General features: G+C 50.1%; 1 protein-coding gene across 1 annotated transcript; it reads right to left on the reverse strand.

The window, feature by feature from the left end:
* Positions 1–419: 419 nt before the first annotated feature.
* OTOL1 (otolin 1) lies at positions 420–16811 on the reverse strand. The gene is made up of 5 exons (XM_059854878.1): positions 16688–16811; positions 4289–4600; positions 2400–2489; positions 1506–1577; positions 420–1315 (listed from the first exon to the last, which is right to left on the reverse strand). The coding sequence occupies exons 1-5, from the start codon at positions 16809–16811 to the stop codon at positions 420–422; spliced, it is 1494 nt and encodes a 497-aa protein (XP_059710861.1).
* Between the last annotated feature and the right edge of the window lie 411 nt (positions 16812–17222).

Consider the following 17222-nt stretch of genomic DNA (forward strand, 5'->3'; position numbering starts at 1 on the left):
AATACTGATTCAAGGATAAAAGAGCTTTATATCTTTTCAGGCGATTTCAAGGAGCCTACTGCTCTTGTTCCCATCTGGCTGAGCTCTATAAATCAAACCCTGGCATTTTTATCAAAATCAGAGTGATCAGAACTGATTCCTAGAGGGAGTTTGGGCCATGCAAGGACTGCAGGAGCTGGGAAGGAGTTTCATTCCGTGATTTGAGTATTCTAATTACAAACTGTGCTGGGAAATGCCCTCCCCACGCTGGTCCTGTTGGTGCTTGGACACCGGGCAAAGGATGCGTGACTTCTACTAATCCGTGACTTGCAAATATCAACATTTTTGTTAAAACCTCACGAAAACAGCAACTAAACCAAGGTGCTGCCCTTTTCTCCTCTCGCACCCCGAGGCAAAAGACATTCCTCGGGGTTATAAACTCACAGAAGGACCTCAAAACCATCGGGGTACAGCAGGAACCCCGTGAAGACGCTGTCGTCCTCCGCGCCGGCGTAGAGCCCGTTCCAGTCCTTGCCGACCTCCAGCCACACTTGGTCGCCCACCCTGAGCTTGAGGATGGTCAGGAAGGAGGCCTGGTCGATGTCCTGGCCGTAGAGGGTGTCCCTGGCCTTGGCCACCCTCCTGCTGCCAGCCACGAGGCTGAGGCGCGCGGGGCGGCCGCGCACGGTGACGTGGTAGGAGAAGACGTAGGCCCCGGCCACGCTGCAGTTGAACTTGCCCGTGGCGGGGTCGTAGTCGTGGCGCTCGTCGAACCACACGCGGTCGAACCTGATGGGCACGTTGGGAGGAGGGAAGGGCCGCGACAGCCCCGCGCTGAAGGCCGAGCGCGGGGCCCAGGCCGCGGCCCCCCGGGCGCCCTTGGCCCCACGGGAGCCTTTCCTGCCCGGGGCGCCGCGGCCGCCCTTGGCGCCAGGCTCGCCCTTGGGCCCGCCGGGGCCCGCCGTGCCCGCGGGGCCCGCGTCCCCCTTGTCGCCCTTGCGGCCCTGCTCGCCCTTCTCTCCCTGCCTGCCGGCCGCCCCCCGCAGGCCCTCGGTGCCCGTGTCCCCCTTGCTGCCCTTCTCGCCCTTGGTGCCCCCTTCCCCTCTGTCACCCTTGGCCCCTCTGCCCCCCGGCTCCCCACAGTACCCCTTTTCCCCCGTGTCCCCCTTTTCTCCCTTGTCCCCCTGCTCTCCGCCCGCTCCCGGCTCTCCGGGGTCCCCCCTGTCCCCTTTGTCTCCTTTGGTGCCGTTGTCACAGGTGTCCCCTTTAGCTCCCTTTTGTCCCTTCAGTCCAGGGAAGCCGTAGCTGCCCTTGTTGCCTTTGGCTCCAGCTTCACCTGGGGGGAAAAAGGAAGATTGAAACCAATAAAAAAGAAGGTGAAAACCAATAAAATTGGATCGCTCTGGAGGTGGAAGGACCATCCAGAGGGGTTGGTCCTTCCATGCTGTTGTAAAGGTCAGAGCAATCCTGGATTTTCCAGAGCAATCCTGGGTTTTCCAGAGCAATCCTGGGTTTTCCACACCTACCTTGCAGCCCAGGTTTCCCTGGATAACCGGGGCTTCCACTCGCTCCTCGCTCCCCTTGCTCCCCTTTTCCTCCTAGGACGTTGCAGCATTGATTAATTAATTAATTAATTGGTGCTGATGCATGCAGCACAGCGAACATCACACCCTGCCGGGACCGTGTGTCCCTCACTTCGTTAATAAAAGGGATGAGAGCAACGTGGGTTTTGAGGAAACACCTCCAGGAGCCTCGGCTGGATGCCACAGCCCCCAGCACCACCTCACTCCCAGATTTCTGCCCCTCTGCCAGGCAGCTGCTGCTGTTTCACAGACGGTGCAGAAGGTGACAGGTCTGCATTCCTCATTCCAGCATGGCCAAAAAGCTTTTCCCAGGAGTAAACCACTGCCCAAGGGGCTGCAGGGACTGAACAGCCCCACACTCTGCTGCTGGGACCCCGGGTGATTCCCCGGAGGCAGCACAGGATCCTGCCAGGATAAAGCTGCTCCAAGCCCAGGATGAAGGGCAGGGTTTCCTCTCAGGAATGCTGATGGATAATGACTGCTCAGCATCTGAACTGGAGCTCTTTTGCCTGAGGGACTGAAATTGAAATGCAGATTTTACACCTGCACACAGCTTCCACGGTGGCTTTTTCCTACTTCTGTCCTTCATCCAAAGCAAACTGAACCCAGATTTTGAACTCCTGTTCAGAACAAGAATTTTTGAGTGAGATCTTTGTGAGCAGCTGCTCCTATTCCACCTGAACAAACCTGAGTTCCTGTCCCTGCACTGATGCCAGCTAAACCTCTCCAGGCCTCAATCCCTAGCAGAAATCTTCTTTTGCTTTGAAAAATACGGGGTTTTTAATAATTTTGTGGTATTTCATGAGGACAGCAGCATTTCCCATTAGTCTGGTTTACCTCTTTCTCCTTTAGAGCCTTTTGGCCCTTGGGGGCCAGGGGTTCCCAGCGGCCCTGGCAGCCCAGCATCTCCCTTCTCCCCCCTGGGACCTGTAAAATCAACAAAATTATCTCAGTAACTCCAAGGTTTAACTTCTAAATAACATTTTCATCAATACCTGAGCCGTGGGGCATTGAGGAGTGCATATGAGGGGATTCCATCACCTTGGGAAGAGCTGCTTGTTTTATTTGACATCATCAAATCCCCCAGCTTTGCCTTTCACGCTGGGCCATAGTTAAAGACTTTTTAAAACCAACTTTGAGCTGCCTCAGAGCCACAGGAGCTCAGAGGTTCACAAAACATCAGAAATTAATCTGTCTTTAATATCTGAGGAGCTGCCAGAGCTTTGGAATTGTCCCTTCCCTTAAGGAGAATTAATTCTGCAAATATAGAAGGGGAACCTGGCTGAGAGCTGCAGAATCTCTGCAGAAAGGAGGGATCAAAATCTTTCCATTTTCCATCCCCTTGGGAATCCAGAGATTCCTGTCTTGGAGCAGATTATGGCACCTTCAATCACCACAAGGACTTTTCCATCAAGAGATGAGAGATCAAACTCCCTTTACAGCCACCACAATTTCCATGAGCCAACTGTTCCCAAGCCATGGGAAGTGAAAATCCCTGGAGTCCACTGGATTAAAGGAGGAATATTTCATTATTTTCCCACCTTTCCTCAGATGAATAGTTCCTATCTCCAATATTAGTGCAATTGAAGTGAACTTTTGCAGGCTAATGCACTATTCATTAGAGCAGGAGCAGAATCAGGTGCTCTGTGGATGTGCATTTTAGCAGTAGAAAGAAGAAACAAAGTGTATTTTATTAAATATCTAGGTCCTTTATAGAGAGCAGCTTCTTGTGCCTCATTTATTTATTTTTAAAATTGAACCCAATTTTTTTTTTAATTTCCTCTTTTGCAATGGGAAAAAATCAAAAAATAAAAAAAAAAAAAAAAGAAGCCTTCAGAAAAGATGCAAAACTGCTTGAAGGTAGTTCTAGGGGTCATAAAGCCACGGTTGAAGTGAATGTGGAATTAAAGCTCAGGGCAGGGACAGAGAATTGAGGAGTGTGGCCTCCTGCCAGCAGGGATTTGGGATGGTCCCAAAGGAATTCCCAGACTCACACTGGTGGTTTGTCACTTCCAGGATGGGGCTGACACTCACTTTTCTGCTCTGGATTTACACTAATCAGGATCACATCCCACATTTCATAGAATCATAGAATCCTGGAATATCCTCAGCTGGAAGGGACCCACCAGGATCATCCAGTCCTGCCCCTGGCCCTGCCCCAACACCCCAAAATCCCACCCTTGGCAGCCCTGGCAGCATTATCCAAATGCTCCTGGAGCTCTGGCAGCTTTGGGAACGTGCCCATTCATTCCCTGGGGAGCCTGGGCAGTGTCCAGCACTCTCTGGGGGGAAGAACCTTTCCCTAAAATCCAACCACCCACCCCAAACCTGCCCTGGAACAGCTCCAGCCATTCCCTGCCGCTGTCCCTGTCCTGGGGAGCAGTGATCGGAGCTGCCCCTCGGGAAGAGCTGAGGCAGGAGATTTAGGGGTTAAAGAGAGATTGATTAGGGGTCGCTGACTACACACTGGGCATCACTGAACATTTTCTGTGCTCGCAGGAGTCAGAGGAGAGAGTGCAAGGCTGTTGTGATGAAAAAGAGAAGAATGCAGGGCTGTTGTGACGAGGAGGATTGCTCGGGCCCCTGAACCAGCCAAAACCACCCAGCATCACAGCTGCAGATGGCTGAGATCTCCCCCACGAGCTACACACACCCTCCCAATGATTTCCCGAGGAAAAAGCCGCTGGATTTGGCATTCCCAGCCCAGCAGAGAGGGCTCAGCACACCTGGGGGTCCCGGGGGGCCCGGCCAGCCCCGAGGCCCCGCCGCGGGCGGGCAGCAGTCGCAGCAGTTGAAGAAGAACTCGGCCGAGTCCAGCGTGGAGTTCTCCAGGGGGAAAAGCGTGGGGAGCTCAGCTCTGCCCGGCCCTGCTGGGAATGGGATCCTCCCCGGGACAGACGGGGGAGCTGCTGGTGGCTGGGAGGGTTTGGGCTTGGTGTAGAGCACGGCCGGGGTCACCTTCAGCGCCGCCAGCGCGGGGACGGCGGCCAGCGCCAGCAGCAGCGGGACGGGCCGCGGGCAGCTCGGCATGGCAGCAGCTGTGGGAGACAGGACAGACAGACAGACAGCCAAACCCTCCCTGCATCCTCTGCCTCGCCCCTGTGCCCCTCACAGAGAGCAGCAGGCACCAGTTTCCCCAGGAGAAGAGAAAATAAGTGTTATTTCTATTGGCTGCTCTTGTTTTCGCACGTGTGGAGCGTGTTACGGGGATTGTCTGCCCAAAGTGATTTGGGTAATTGGACAGGGGGGAAAGTTGTTTGGAGTGATTAGCCAGTCACTCAAAGCTGTGGCCTGGCTGTCTCAGACTGTCACAGGGCTTTTTTAATATCTTAGAGTAGAGTAATCTCTTTAATATGGTTATAATACAGTATTAGTGTAATATAGTATAGTTTTAATAAAGCAATTGTTCAGCATTCTGAATCAGAGAATCAGGGCACATTATTCCCTGGATAATAGTAAAAATAAATAAATATAATAATAATAATAATAATAATATTAATAATAATAATAATAATAATAATAATAATAATAATAATAATAATAATAATAATAATAATAACAGGGGGATCACCTGTTTCTCCTATACTTCCCCAAAGCCAGGACAATGCCAGGAGTGAGGCCCTGGCTCTGCTTTCCCTGAGGAGTTGTGGCTACCCCATGCCAGGAGATGCTCAAGGCCAGGTTGGGTTGAAGGGACCTTAAATCCCATCCTGTTCCATCCCTGGGACACCTCCCACTGTCCCAGGTGCTCCAAACCCCATCCAGCCTGGCCTTGTGCACTGCCAGGGATCCAGGGGCAGCCACAGCTGCTCTGGGAATCCATCCCAGCCCCTCCCAGGCAGGAATTCCTACCCAAAATCCCACCCAACCCTGCCCTTCTCCAACTCCAGGCCATTCCCATCACTCCATTCCTTTAGGGAAAAGTTTCTCTCCAGCTCTCTTGTAACCCCCCTTTGGTCCTGGAAGGATATGGAGAGAATTCCAGAATGATTTCAGAGTCCAACACAACTACACACAATAAAGAGCTTTTCTCTAAAAGAATAAATAGAAACAAAATGAAACAACAAGTTTTCCAAACTCAGGTGGTTTGGAATCAAAAGTATCAAGTGTACCAAAATTTTTATCTTGATTTATTGGGTTTTTTTCATTTCTGCCTGATTTTCTGGATTTTTTAGTGCAACCTTTCACATCTGTTCTTTTTATCTTTAAAGTGTTGATTCAGCTGACCCAGGAAGAAAGGACAAAGGCAGAAGATTTTTCCTTTAGGCCAGGTGCTGCCTCTCAGGTGACCCGTCACAAAAAGCACCTTTGTTCCTTTTTTAAAGCAGGGTCCTCACCTGTACCTGCAGAGGGAACAGAGCCCCTTTCTTGCTGGGGCTGAAACCCAACCTTCCTGAGGAGCCACAGCATTCCACAGCATGGGAAACCCCCAGGAGAGACCCCCAGCCCTGTCAGCCAGAGGGCAAAAGGAGATCCAGCTCCACTCCAGGCAGCAGGACCTTTCCATCTTTCACAATTCCATTGCAGAGGAAAGAGGGATTTTTTTTATTTTTTTATTTTCCCCCTCACCTTTTTCAAACAAAACGAAATCATTAAATGGAAAATTGATTCCCCACATAAAACCCCCCGTGGTCACTGCTGGATGTTGGAATCTGCTGAGAATTTTAGAATTTAGCACTGACCCCCAAGAGAACACTGCTTTTAACCTGAGGCTGCAGGAAAAAACCTCCAAAATTAAATGGAAAAACTAAGATTACAAATGCATGGTTTAAATAAAAGTGTGTAATATCACATAGTAAAAAACCCTTAAAGTTTTAGAATATAATAATATATATAAAACAAGATAAAAATTTTAAGGCAGAAGAGAGTACTTCTTCACCTTCTTCTTCGTTAAAGTAGTATTGTATAATTAAATTTAAAAATCCACATTACAAGCTACAAGTAGTTAGTTATTAAATTAAAAATAAAAATAATTTGTGTCATTTGTTAATTAAACAGTTAATCCTTAAAAAATACATAAAAACAATGATACAACTTCATTTTTAATTTGTTAGAGTAAAATACTATAAAACTATAAAATACTATACAAATACTATAAAACAATTTGTGAAACTATAATATAAATAAAAACCAATTAAACACCTAAATCCAAACAAAACCCACCATCTCCCACATTTAATCCCAACCCTAACAAAAAAGAAAATAAAACTCAGCAGTTGCCCCCTGGGACCATTCAACCCATGAGGATAAATTATCCCTTCTCCATGAGTGAGTTTAATTGGAATGGGGTTCCATGGCCAGATTTTTGACCAAAACTGGGATTTTTTTTTCCCTTACCATGAAGAGTTTTCCTGGGAAGTTGGTGTGGAGGGAGATGCTCAGCACGGGCAGGCAGGGAGCAGCCAGAGCCTGCAGCTGCAGCCACAGGAAAAAGAGAAAAAAAAGGAGAAAAAGGAGGAAAAAATGGAGAAAAAGGAGAAAAAAAAGCAGATAAAGGATCATCTGCTGTCTGGAAAAAGGGGAAAATCCCCAATTTCTCCTTTGGAACAATATCCTCCCACAGGAGGGTCCTGTCCCAGCTGGAGGTAAGTAAATAAACCCATTATTTACACACAAAACCCCCAGGGATTTTAGGGATTTAATAACTTTATGGGGAAATCCTAAATCAGCTCTCAAATCCAAACCATTCCTGAGTTTTCCTGTCACACATCACAAGCCCCAAACCCAGCCAGATTGATGGATTGCTGTCAAACACTGGAAAAACGTCATTAATTAACAAATTATACCTCACCAGCCTGAAATTAAATCCTCTGAGCAAGCAATCTCTAAACAGATTTTCATTTTAATGGGCAAGACTGTTCCTGTATTAATTATTCTTAAATAATTATTTTAGGATTTTTTTTTTTACATGTCACAGGGTTGGAACAAGTTGATCTTTAAGGTCTCTCCCAACCCAAACCAGTCTGTGATTCTAAATAAATGCATTTAAATAAAACTGAAATTTTTAACTTCTTCATTACATTAATTCACCACCACTGAATATAAAATCATTCATTGGAATCCCCCCACTAAAATTATAATTCACAGTGAACACAAAATAGAAAGAATTAAACTTTGCTGCAGTGCCATATAATTCATAAATTAATCTGCATTTAATTAGATCTAAATATCCACTAATTATTAACATATTTCCCATAGTAAGATGGTAATAATACACTTTTTTTGTGTGTGTGCTTCCTAAAACTCCAGATATTCCAGTCCACAACAGGAATTTAACCCAAATCCATCAGTTTTAAATATCAGGGAGCTGACTGCACTCTATCTTATTTCATTATTCCTAATTCTTAGATGTGTGAGGAAAGAAAAACCCTAATCCCCATGCAGTCATACACTGATTATAGACAGGAATTTTTCTGCAGACAAATCCTACAATTTTAAATTCTACCACTCTCTCCTACCTTATAAACACTCCTGCTCCCAGGAGGAACCCCCCTCCATGGCACCTGCAAAAAGGGAATTTATTTTGGGAGAGAATCAGCTTTATTTGGTCCCAGCAGCTGCTGTGGCCAATGAGAGCCTGCAGGGGGGACAGGGGGATTGGCAAAGTCCCTGCAAGGAGCAGGGGACACTGAAACCCCAGAAATCCAACCCTGGGAATGGCAAAGTCCCTGCAAGGAGCAGGGGACACTGAAACCCCAGAAATCCAACCCTGGGAATGGCAAAGTGCCTGCAAGGAGTGAGGTGAAATCCCAGAAATCCAACCCTGGGAATGGCAAAGTGCCTGCAAGGAGCAGGGGGACACTGAAACCCCAGAAATCCAACCCTGGGAATGGCAAAATCCCTGCAAGGAGCAGGGGGACGCTGAAATCCCAGAAATCCAACCCTGGGAATGGCAAAATCCCTGCAAGGAGCAGGGGGACACTGAAATCCCAGAAATCCAACCCTGGGAATGGCAAAGTCCCTGCAAGGAGTGAGGTGAAATCCCAGAAATCCAACCCTGGGAATGGCAAAGTCCCTGCAAGGAGCACAGAGACACTGAAATCCCAGAAATCCAACCCTGGGAATGGCAGCAAGGAGTGAGGGTACACTGAAATCCCAGAAATCCAGCCCTTCCCTCAAAGCCTGGGATGCTGCTGGGGTGTTTTGGCTCAACCCCGAAGATTTTTGGGGATTTTAGGGATGCTCCTCCTTCATCTCACTGGGTACCACCAGACTGAGCAGGAATTTGCCTGGACAGTTTTGAGGAGAGTTTTGACATTTGAGGACCCAAAGGAGAAGGAATTTGTCCATTTATTTCTGCAAGGTCCAGGTTTCCCTCTGTTTCTAAAATGCAGATTTTTGGCATCACAATCCCCTCCCTGAGCTGGGAGTGGGGAAATGGGGTAAAATAAAAATAAAAAAGCTCTATGGGATCATGAGAGCAACACATGTTAAATTCCCTTTACTAAGAGCAAATTTGGATGGTAATCTGCTTTTTTTCCCCCTCAGATGATCAAATTGTGAATTAAATGCTTGAGAGAAATAAAACCTGAAAATGAACAAGAAAATAATCTTTGGGTTTTGCCTTTATAGTTGTTCTGTTCTCAGCTTAAATTTGGGAGCAGAGGGGATTCATTTGTGATGAGAACTTTAAATGCTGCATGGGGTAGAAATTATTTCATTTACATAGAAAAAGAGCAATGGTTTGTGTAGGATTTTAAATGCTTGACTAGAGAAAATACAAAGAAAAATAGAAAATTCATACTAGAGAAAATATTCCCCTCCATAGGGATTTCCTTTGGATTCAGAGGAATAAAATGATCTCCCTGTAAATCCAGTCTCGTTACATTTGGTGTTACTAAAATTCAGATATCAGGGGGAAGATGAGATGGGGAAAGCCTGCACCAGTCTGTGCCAGAGCATCCCACAGCCCCTGCTCCAAATCTTGGTCCAAACCCCCTAAAGCTGCAGTTGCACCTAAATGGGGATTTACTGCCCTTTAAATTTACTGGCTAGGAGATCCAAAAGCTTCTATTTCCCAAAAAAAAAAAACCATTTGGGGAGTTATGTGAGAACCTCCTGGAGCCCATCCCTGTGAGAGCCCCACTGCAGATTTAGAGCAGCAGAACCACGCTGTTATTTATGGGAGCCACCAGAATTACAGCTCAGGAATTATTCTGGGCTCAACTCCCACACCGGGGCTGGGGTTTAGAGCCTTTTGGGATGTAAAACATATTCCCCCAGGGGTTATCCCAAACCCTGGCCCGGGATTTCCTTTGTGGGGAGGTCTGGGCTGAGAGAAGCATCCATTGTCTCCTCTGGAAACTGGAGACAGCCAAAGGGGAAAGGGATAAAATTCCCGGCTCCCCTTTCCACCGGGGGTCCCTTTGTGAGGCAGCCCTGGATGTCATGGACACCCTTTTATTCCCAGGAAATGTTGTTTTCCTTGTGTGTTTGGGGAACAAAACCCTCCTCAAGAGCCTTTTTTGGGATCGTTGCCCTCCTTGTGGCCAGTGCCAGACTTCAGGGAAAATGAGTGGCTGGAAATGAGGGGGGGCTGGAATTCCAGGCTGGAGGTTCCTTTGGGGCAGGGTTGTCATTCCCTCCCCAGCCCCAGCAAAGCCTCAGGAATCATCATTAAATCCTGGAAAATCATTAATCAGCATTTTATGAGACAAAGGGCTTGGAGATTTAATTCAGGAGAGGATCCTGTGGCACTGAGTCCCTTTGCAGGTGATTCCACCGAGGCAGGTGTTGCAACACTCCTTGGAAAGAAGGAAATGGAAAGCTCTGGTTTCCTTTCACCCAAATTCCTCTTGGCTCTGGCTGATCTGGGCTGTGTAATAAAATCCAGGGTTCCAGCCCAGGGCAGAGTGCTGCAGCACCTTCAAATCACAGCAGGAAGCAAAAATCTGGGAGTGAAACTGCCTCTGTGTGCTGGACTCCAAGAATTCAGGCAGCTTATGGTATTTGGGGAATTAAAAAGCAAAGGAGAGGGAGGATTCTAATTTTTTTTATCTACAAACTCGCTGCAAGGGCTTTGGATCTGCACTAAAATCAGAGGGAAAACTCCCATTGATTTCTTTGGAAGAGATGCCTAAAACTCTCCACCTCCTCTGCAACTCACCCAGAAGCAGCAGAGGCAGCAAAATATCTCCAAAAAATAAACAAGGGGATGTAAAACAGTACTAAATTATAAATAATTGTAAAATATATTGTATTTTTTAGATCTCCTGACTCAAATCGTATCCTGAGTTGGAGCAGATCATTAAAGTCCAACTGCTGGCTCTGCACAGGACATGCCACCAGGAATCCCACCAGGAATCCCACCAGGAATCCCACCAGGAATCCCACCAGGAATCCCACCAGGATTAGGGCAGGAGCAGAGTGACTTCATTTCCATCTCTCATTTTTCATTTCCAGCTCTTATTTTTCATTTCCATCTCTCATTTTTCATTTCCAGTTCTCATTTTTCCCTTGGAAAGGGAGCAGGAGCACAAAGTGCTGAGGTGGGAAGGATTGCTCTGGTTCCGTGGAGGTGACAGCTGTGCCAGATGTCACCTGGTGCTGGAAGAGGGGACAACTGCTTTTAAAAAGGGGTTCCAGGCTGGCAGGTGGAGCTGGGGAGGAGCAGGGATGGGAGGGCAGGAGTGGGATGGAGAAGGAAAAGCCAGGAAGTTTTAGGCAGCACAGAAATTGCTGCTCCAGAGGGCACAAGAGGGAGCTCCAGGAGCTCCCAACAGCCCGGCCAGGGACAGGTTTGCAGCTGAAGCACCAAAATCAGGGAATATCCCGGTTGGAATGGCCCCACAGGCATCATCCCAACAGTCCCACCCTGTCCAACATCCCAGCCCTAAGAATTACCGACCCCACTCACCCTGAGCCATCCTGATCCATCCAGGACTAGCACAAAGCTCCAAACCAAACATTTTTTTGGGATAACTTCCCAAAATGGAATTTTTTGAACACAAAAATGAAGTTTCTGAGAGACCTGCACTGCTCAAACCTGTTTGCATTGGGAGCAGTGACCTATATAGGGGAAAACCAACAAAAAAAATAAAACCCAGCTATGGGAGGAATTCCTCATTTTAAGGGAATTTCCCGTGGATAACTGGTATTAGAATGAGTAGGGTTGATCTTGAAGCTGGGGCTTCTCCAGGCGAAAATCTTCTCCAGCCACAGGGTGGGATGTGCTCAATGGTGATTCCTCCCAGAGTATCCCAAACTCAGCTGCCTTCTCCAGAGGGAAACCTGAACCTCCCAAAGCAGCTGGATTTTCCTCTGGAATGCTTGGGAAGCAGTGATGGGAGCAAGCCAGGCATTCCCTGGGGTGGGGTGGGGATCCCCACCTGCTGTCCCCGTGAGGGTGGCTGTATGGACACACTGGGATCTGCAGGACAAGAACAATTCCCAGTTTTCCCAGTTATCCCAGTTATCCCACCAGATCACACACTTTGCTCATCCAGCCTGGCTGGAGCAATTCAGTATTGGCCACGGGGCACAGCAGGAAGCAGAGGTGAGAGAATGTGACTCACCCAGGACTGGAGATCCTGCCCAGCCCTTGCTCTGATTATTCCTTTACCTTCTAATTACTTGTTCCTGATCCCAGAATTCCACCCAGCCCCTCCCCCAGCTGGACAATTAACCCAGAACATTAATTGATATCGATATTGATTTATTGACACTGAGGAGGACAAGGCTGCTGGTAAATAATCCCAATTCCACATAAACAGATCCCCATAACACAGAATTTCTCAGAAGGAAGCACAGAACTCATTTGGCACAAAAGTCCCAAGGCAGTCACAGCACAAGGGAGGGCCAGACCTGGTCCCTGCCACCACCAGTGTCCCACGGAGCAGTGCCACCAAGCCCCAAAACAGGAGCTGTGGTGGCACCTGGAGCACGTGTGGAGAGAGGATCACCCCCAAAGGGCTGTCACCACACCCCACAGGGCTGGCTGATCACCCCCAAAGGGCTGTCACCACACCCCACAGGGCTGGCTGATCACCCCCAAAGGGCTGCCACCACACCCCACAGGGCTGGCTGATCACCCCCAAAGGGCTGTCACCACACCCCACAGGGCTGGCTGATCACCCCCAAAGGGCTGCCACCACACCCCACAGGGCTGGCTGATCACCCCCAAAGGGCTGCCACCACACCCCACAGGGCTGGCTGATCACCCCCAAAGGGCTGTCACCACACCCCACAGGGCTGGCTGATCACCCCCAAAGGGCTGTCACCACACCCGGTGGCACCTGGAGCACGTGTGGAGAGAGGATCACCCCCAAAGGGCTGCCACCACACCCCACAGGGCTGGATGATCACCCCCAAAGGGCTGTCACCACATCACCACACCCCACAGGGCTGGCTGATCACCCCCAAAGGGCTGTCACCACATCACCACACCCCACAGGGCTGGCTGATCACCCCCAAAGGGCTGTCACCACACCCCACAGGGCTGATGGCTTTGTCCAGCCTGCCCTGTCATTAGATAAAAGGGTTGTTCTCTAATTTGTCAGAGAGGGTGGCTGTGGGCAGGATCACCACGCTCCAAATTAGTTGGGAACACAATTAGCAACACAATAATCTCAGCTTCAGCCAGAGCATCACCTCAGCCCAGAATATTCTGCAAACTCTGCCAGATTTCCTTGCTGACCCTGGAAGTTTCCTTTCCATTAATCAGGACGGCCTCGCCAGCCAGACAAAACCTGAACAGGCACCTCCAGATCTCTCACTGCTGGAAAATGAGGGGTTCAGGCTGTTGCCTTGTTGGGTTTGCAGGAACATCCTCAAGTCTGCTGAGGTGGAGGTTTAGATCAGATTTTAGGGAGAAATTCCTCCCTGTGAAGGTGGGGAGGGCACCCAGAGCACTGGGGCTGCCCCTGGATCCCTGGAAGTGCTCAAGGCCAGCTTGGACAGGGCTTGGAATGACCTGGGACAGTGGAAGGTGTCCCTGCCATGGCAGGGGTGGGATGGGATGATTTTAAGGTCCCTTCCAACCCGTTCTGGAATTCTGGGATTCTATGAAATGGGATTTTCTGGGCAATCCTCTGGTGGTGCAGGCTGGGAAGAACCTGGCCTGCTGTAAAGTGTTCCTGCAGGGCTGGGACAGCCCAAAGGCTCAGGAAATACTCCCAGACTCTACAAATGCCATGTTGGCTCTCTGGCAGGGCAGGGATTTTATTCCTGTCTCCAGGGGCTGAGCTGGACGTCTCCTGCAGGAGCCAAAGCCACCTGGAGTCCCCAGCAATAATTAACACAAATCCCCAGGGGCCAGAGCAGAAGGGGATCAGACCTCCCAGAGCAGCAGCCCCTGGGGAGACAAGGAAACAAACTCCTGTACTTTTATCTACTTCACACAGGTAATTTGGTCTGATTTTTACCATGACAAGCACAGGGCTTTTAGGGAAGGCTGAGGCTCAAGCAGGTCTGGAGCAGGAGGATGGTAACCCTGAGGAAGCTGGCAATTAAATGTGGTTTTGTTCCTCATCTTTTCTTTTATAAGCCTGATTTTAAAGCACTGGGAGCTCCTTTGCTCGCTGCAGAAGGGTCAGCCTGCAGCTGGTAAATGCAAGGGTTAGGCTTATGAATAAATTTATTTACCCACATGAGGTTTCTCCTTTTCAAACCCTGCTCTAATAGAAAAATAATTCAAAAGTTAATTCTTTGTTTCCCTTTTTTTTTTTTTTTTTTTTTTTTTTTTTTTTTTTGTTTGTTCACTTTTTGTTCCTGTTCAGTAATTTGCTTTTCATTCCTTGCAAGGGACAAGCCAGAGGCTTCTCCTGAGTCAGGGGAGGAAGCAGCAGGAGCAGGAAGCTCAGGAGGAAGCAGAGCCTATCAGCAGCAGGGCCTGATAACTCAAACCACAGCCTCCTCTGGATTAAACCCTGTCCTACTTCTCAGAACAGAGCTGTTCATCCTGAGTTCAGTCAGCTCTGGCTCGGGAGGTTCTTCCCTCTGGAAACACCAGCAGGGCCTGGCAGGACCTCTCAGCCCTGTCTTGTCTCAAGGCAAACAAAACTCGATTATCAGCAAATCTGAAATTTATTGTGAGGCAAATCCTTCTCTGTTTGATAAGGCAGAGTGGGCCAAAGGCAAACGGAGGCATTTGTGCAGCACAGAACCTTCTCTGCAGCCAGGGCTGAGCTCACCTGGGGGCGAAGGGGCTGGAGCCCCAGGAGGGGCTGAGGGAGCTGGGAAGGGGCTCAGCCTGGAGAAAAGGGGGATCAGGGGGGACCTTGTGGCTCTGCACAACTCCTGCCAGCAGGGGACAGCCAGGGGGGTCGGGCTGTGCTCCTGGGATGAGGGAACAGCCTCAGATTGTGCCAGGGGAGGCTCAGTTCAGATTTGGAGAACAATTCCTTCCTGGAAAGGGCTGTCCAGCCCTGGCACAGCTGCCCAAGTCCCCTGGTCTTGGGGTTTTGGGGATGTCCAAGGATTGTTGGAGTCCCCATCGCTGGAGGGATTTAAAAGCTGTAGGGTGTGACATCTGGGGACAGGGTTTAGTGGTGGCTTTGGGAACACCTCAATGATCTCGGAGATCTTTTCCAACCTAAATTATTCCAAGCTTCAGGGATTCTGTGCCCATCAGAAGCAAGGCAGCAGCAGCAGCTCTTCAGGGCACTGATGAGACTGGGGGACAGCTTTTTGTACATTCCTCTCTGGGAAGTTCAGCCCCTGGAATAAATACCCTAAATTAAACTGCTGTGTGCAGCTGATGCCTCAGGTTTGAGCTTTTCTATGTTTCAGGTTCTGTGCTGCTTTGGTGTGTGGGTCTGAGCTCCATATTATGGGATGGTGAGCTCTGTGCACAGAGCAGGGAGACAAAACAATTCCTGCTCCAGCTGGGCACCAAGGACAAATGAGCCAAATCTCAGCCCAGGAGCACAAACCCCGTGGGCTGGAGAGAGAAAAACAAGCAGGGTGGGAGTGCCTGGGCTAAAGCTGGGCTGGGACAATGAACTGCAAGGTGCCAATGGAGCAGAGCTGATCCCAGGGAGAGACCCCGGGAGCGCTCGTGCATTTTGGGGCCATTTTGGGTCATCTTGGGGGCAGCCCTGGCTGGGCTCTGCTGCTGCCCAAGGTGGAGCCATGGAGGAGATCCTTGGAATCAATCCCTGCTTTATTCTGGGACTCTGCCCAGCCCCTGCTCCAGGGCAGCCTGCACAAGGCATCAGAGCAAATGCCCTGATAACCCAAAATGCTTTTGCCAGGATTTTTTGGGAGTTGGGTGACACCCACCCACCCATCGCTGGCAGAACCACTCTGGCCATTTCAAGCTCTGCCCACTCAGGGATTTCACCACTCCGAGTCGTGCCCAGACACAGCACAGAGCTCCGGGACAGGCAGAGCTCTGCTCCGGGCTAGGAAGGGACACAACCATCTGCAAATTTTGAACAAAGCCTTTGCACGTGAATATTTTCATATCAAAGGCTAAGTAAGCATCAGTTCCACAGACAACATCCATAAAAATAGCAGCGGCAGAAAGAGGCACTGTTGGGTTGGGAATGAAAGCGTCACATCCTGATGGCCCCTTTGTCACCTGCGCAGCTCTGTTTGAGCAAGCGCCTCTTAAAGGTGTTCGCCGTGGAAAGAGCAGATTTAAAGCATCGTTAAAATGTGTTCAAACAGGAAAAGAACAGCTTTAACCCCAGCTGTTACATCTGGCCCTGAAAAGGTTTGCATTCCTCTGAGGTGGGGAGGCACCGGTGGGTGCCAGAGCAGCGACACTTTGTTTGGCGAGGGAGATCGTGCCTGGAATCCGGCTGCTCCAGGGGAAAATCGGGAAAAAGCATTGCTGACACTTTTATTCCTCACTTAAACTGCAAAGTTATGTGCTGAAGGAGATGTTTGGGAGCGAGCAGGACACTACATTAAGCTTTTTTTATCTCGGGGGCAGAACAAGCTACAGAAAGCTGAGCCTCCTGATTGGCAGGGTCGTGCTGCGCTCCACGGCATTTCAGGTTAAGTTTTGTGAATACCTGTCCATCCCTGTCTCTCCTTTCTGCAGACCCCTCACCTGACACCTGCGGGTACCTGATCAGTGTGAAATCATCCCGAACCCTCTTTCCTCCCGCTGGAACACCGCGCTGCAGCTCCCGGCTCCTTCCCTCTCATCCCCTTGGAGCCGGGATGCTCGCAGGCACCTGCCGGCACCCTCGGCAGGATAACCGCGCTGCAGGAGCGTCTGTCGCGACAGAGGGCTGCGATAAGAAGCCGCTCCGTGCGGGGCAGCTCTGGCGCATCCCGCAGCCCGGCCGCCGAGCGCATGACGCCAGCGCCGGGAAAAGCCAGGGAAACACGGCGCTCCAGGGAAACAGCTGGCGTCCCGGAGGTGCCAGCCGGCTCCATCCCACGGGTTTCCCCGAGCCCGGCTCCGCCGCTCCTCCTCCCCCGCTCCCCGGCGCCGCAAGCCCGAGCGCAGCGGCTGCGGCAGCGGGCGGGGCGGAGGGACCGGCCCGGGGCCGCGGCCACCGAGAGAGCGGGCGGGAGGTGAGGAGCGGGGAGGAGGGAGGGAGGAGGAGGAGGGAGGGAGGAAGGGAGGGAGGGGGAAAGGTGGGGATTTAAGCGTGGGCAGCGCCGGGCTGGGGAGCTGCGGTGCGCGGAGCGGAGGTGAGGGAGACGCGGGGCCGCGGTGCGCTGCAGCCCGGTGTTCCTGCATCCCGGTGCGCTGCAGCCCGG

This window comes from Haemorhous mexicanus, chromosome 10 (assembly GCF_027477595.1).
Source record: "Haemorhous mexicanus isolate bHaeMex1 chromosome 10, bHaeMex1.pri, whole genome shotgun sequence".
NCBI lineage: Eukaryota > Metazoa > Chordata > Aves > Passeriformes > Fringillidae > Haemorhous > Haemorhous mexicanus.

Excerpts from the sequence above, each read along its gene's own strand:
- OTOL1 (XM_059854878.1), bottom strand. The coding sequence starts at position 16,811 with ATGCGCTCGGCGGCCGGGCTGCGGGATGCGCCAGAGCTGCCCCGCACG. Across the intron at positions 4,601-16,687 it reads CCTGCCGAGGGTGCCGGCAG|CTGCTGCCATGCCGAGCTGC; the intron begins GTGCCTGCGAGC and ends TGTCTCCCACAG. Across the intron at positions 1,578-2,399 it reads AGGCTCTAAAGGAGAAAGAG|GAGGAAAAGGGGAGCAAGGG; the intron begins GTAAACCAGACT and ends GCAACGTCCTAG.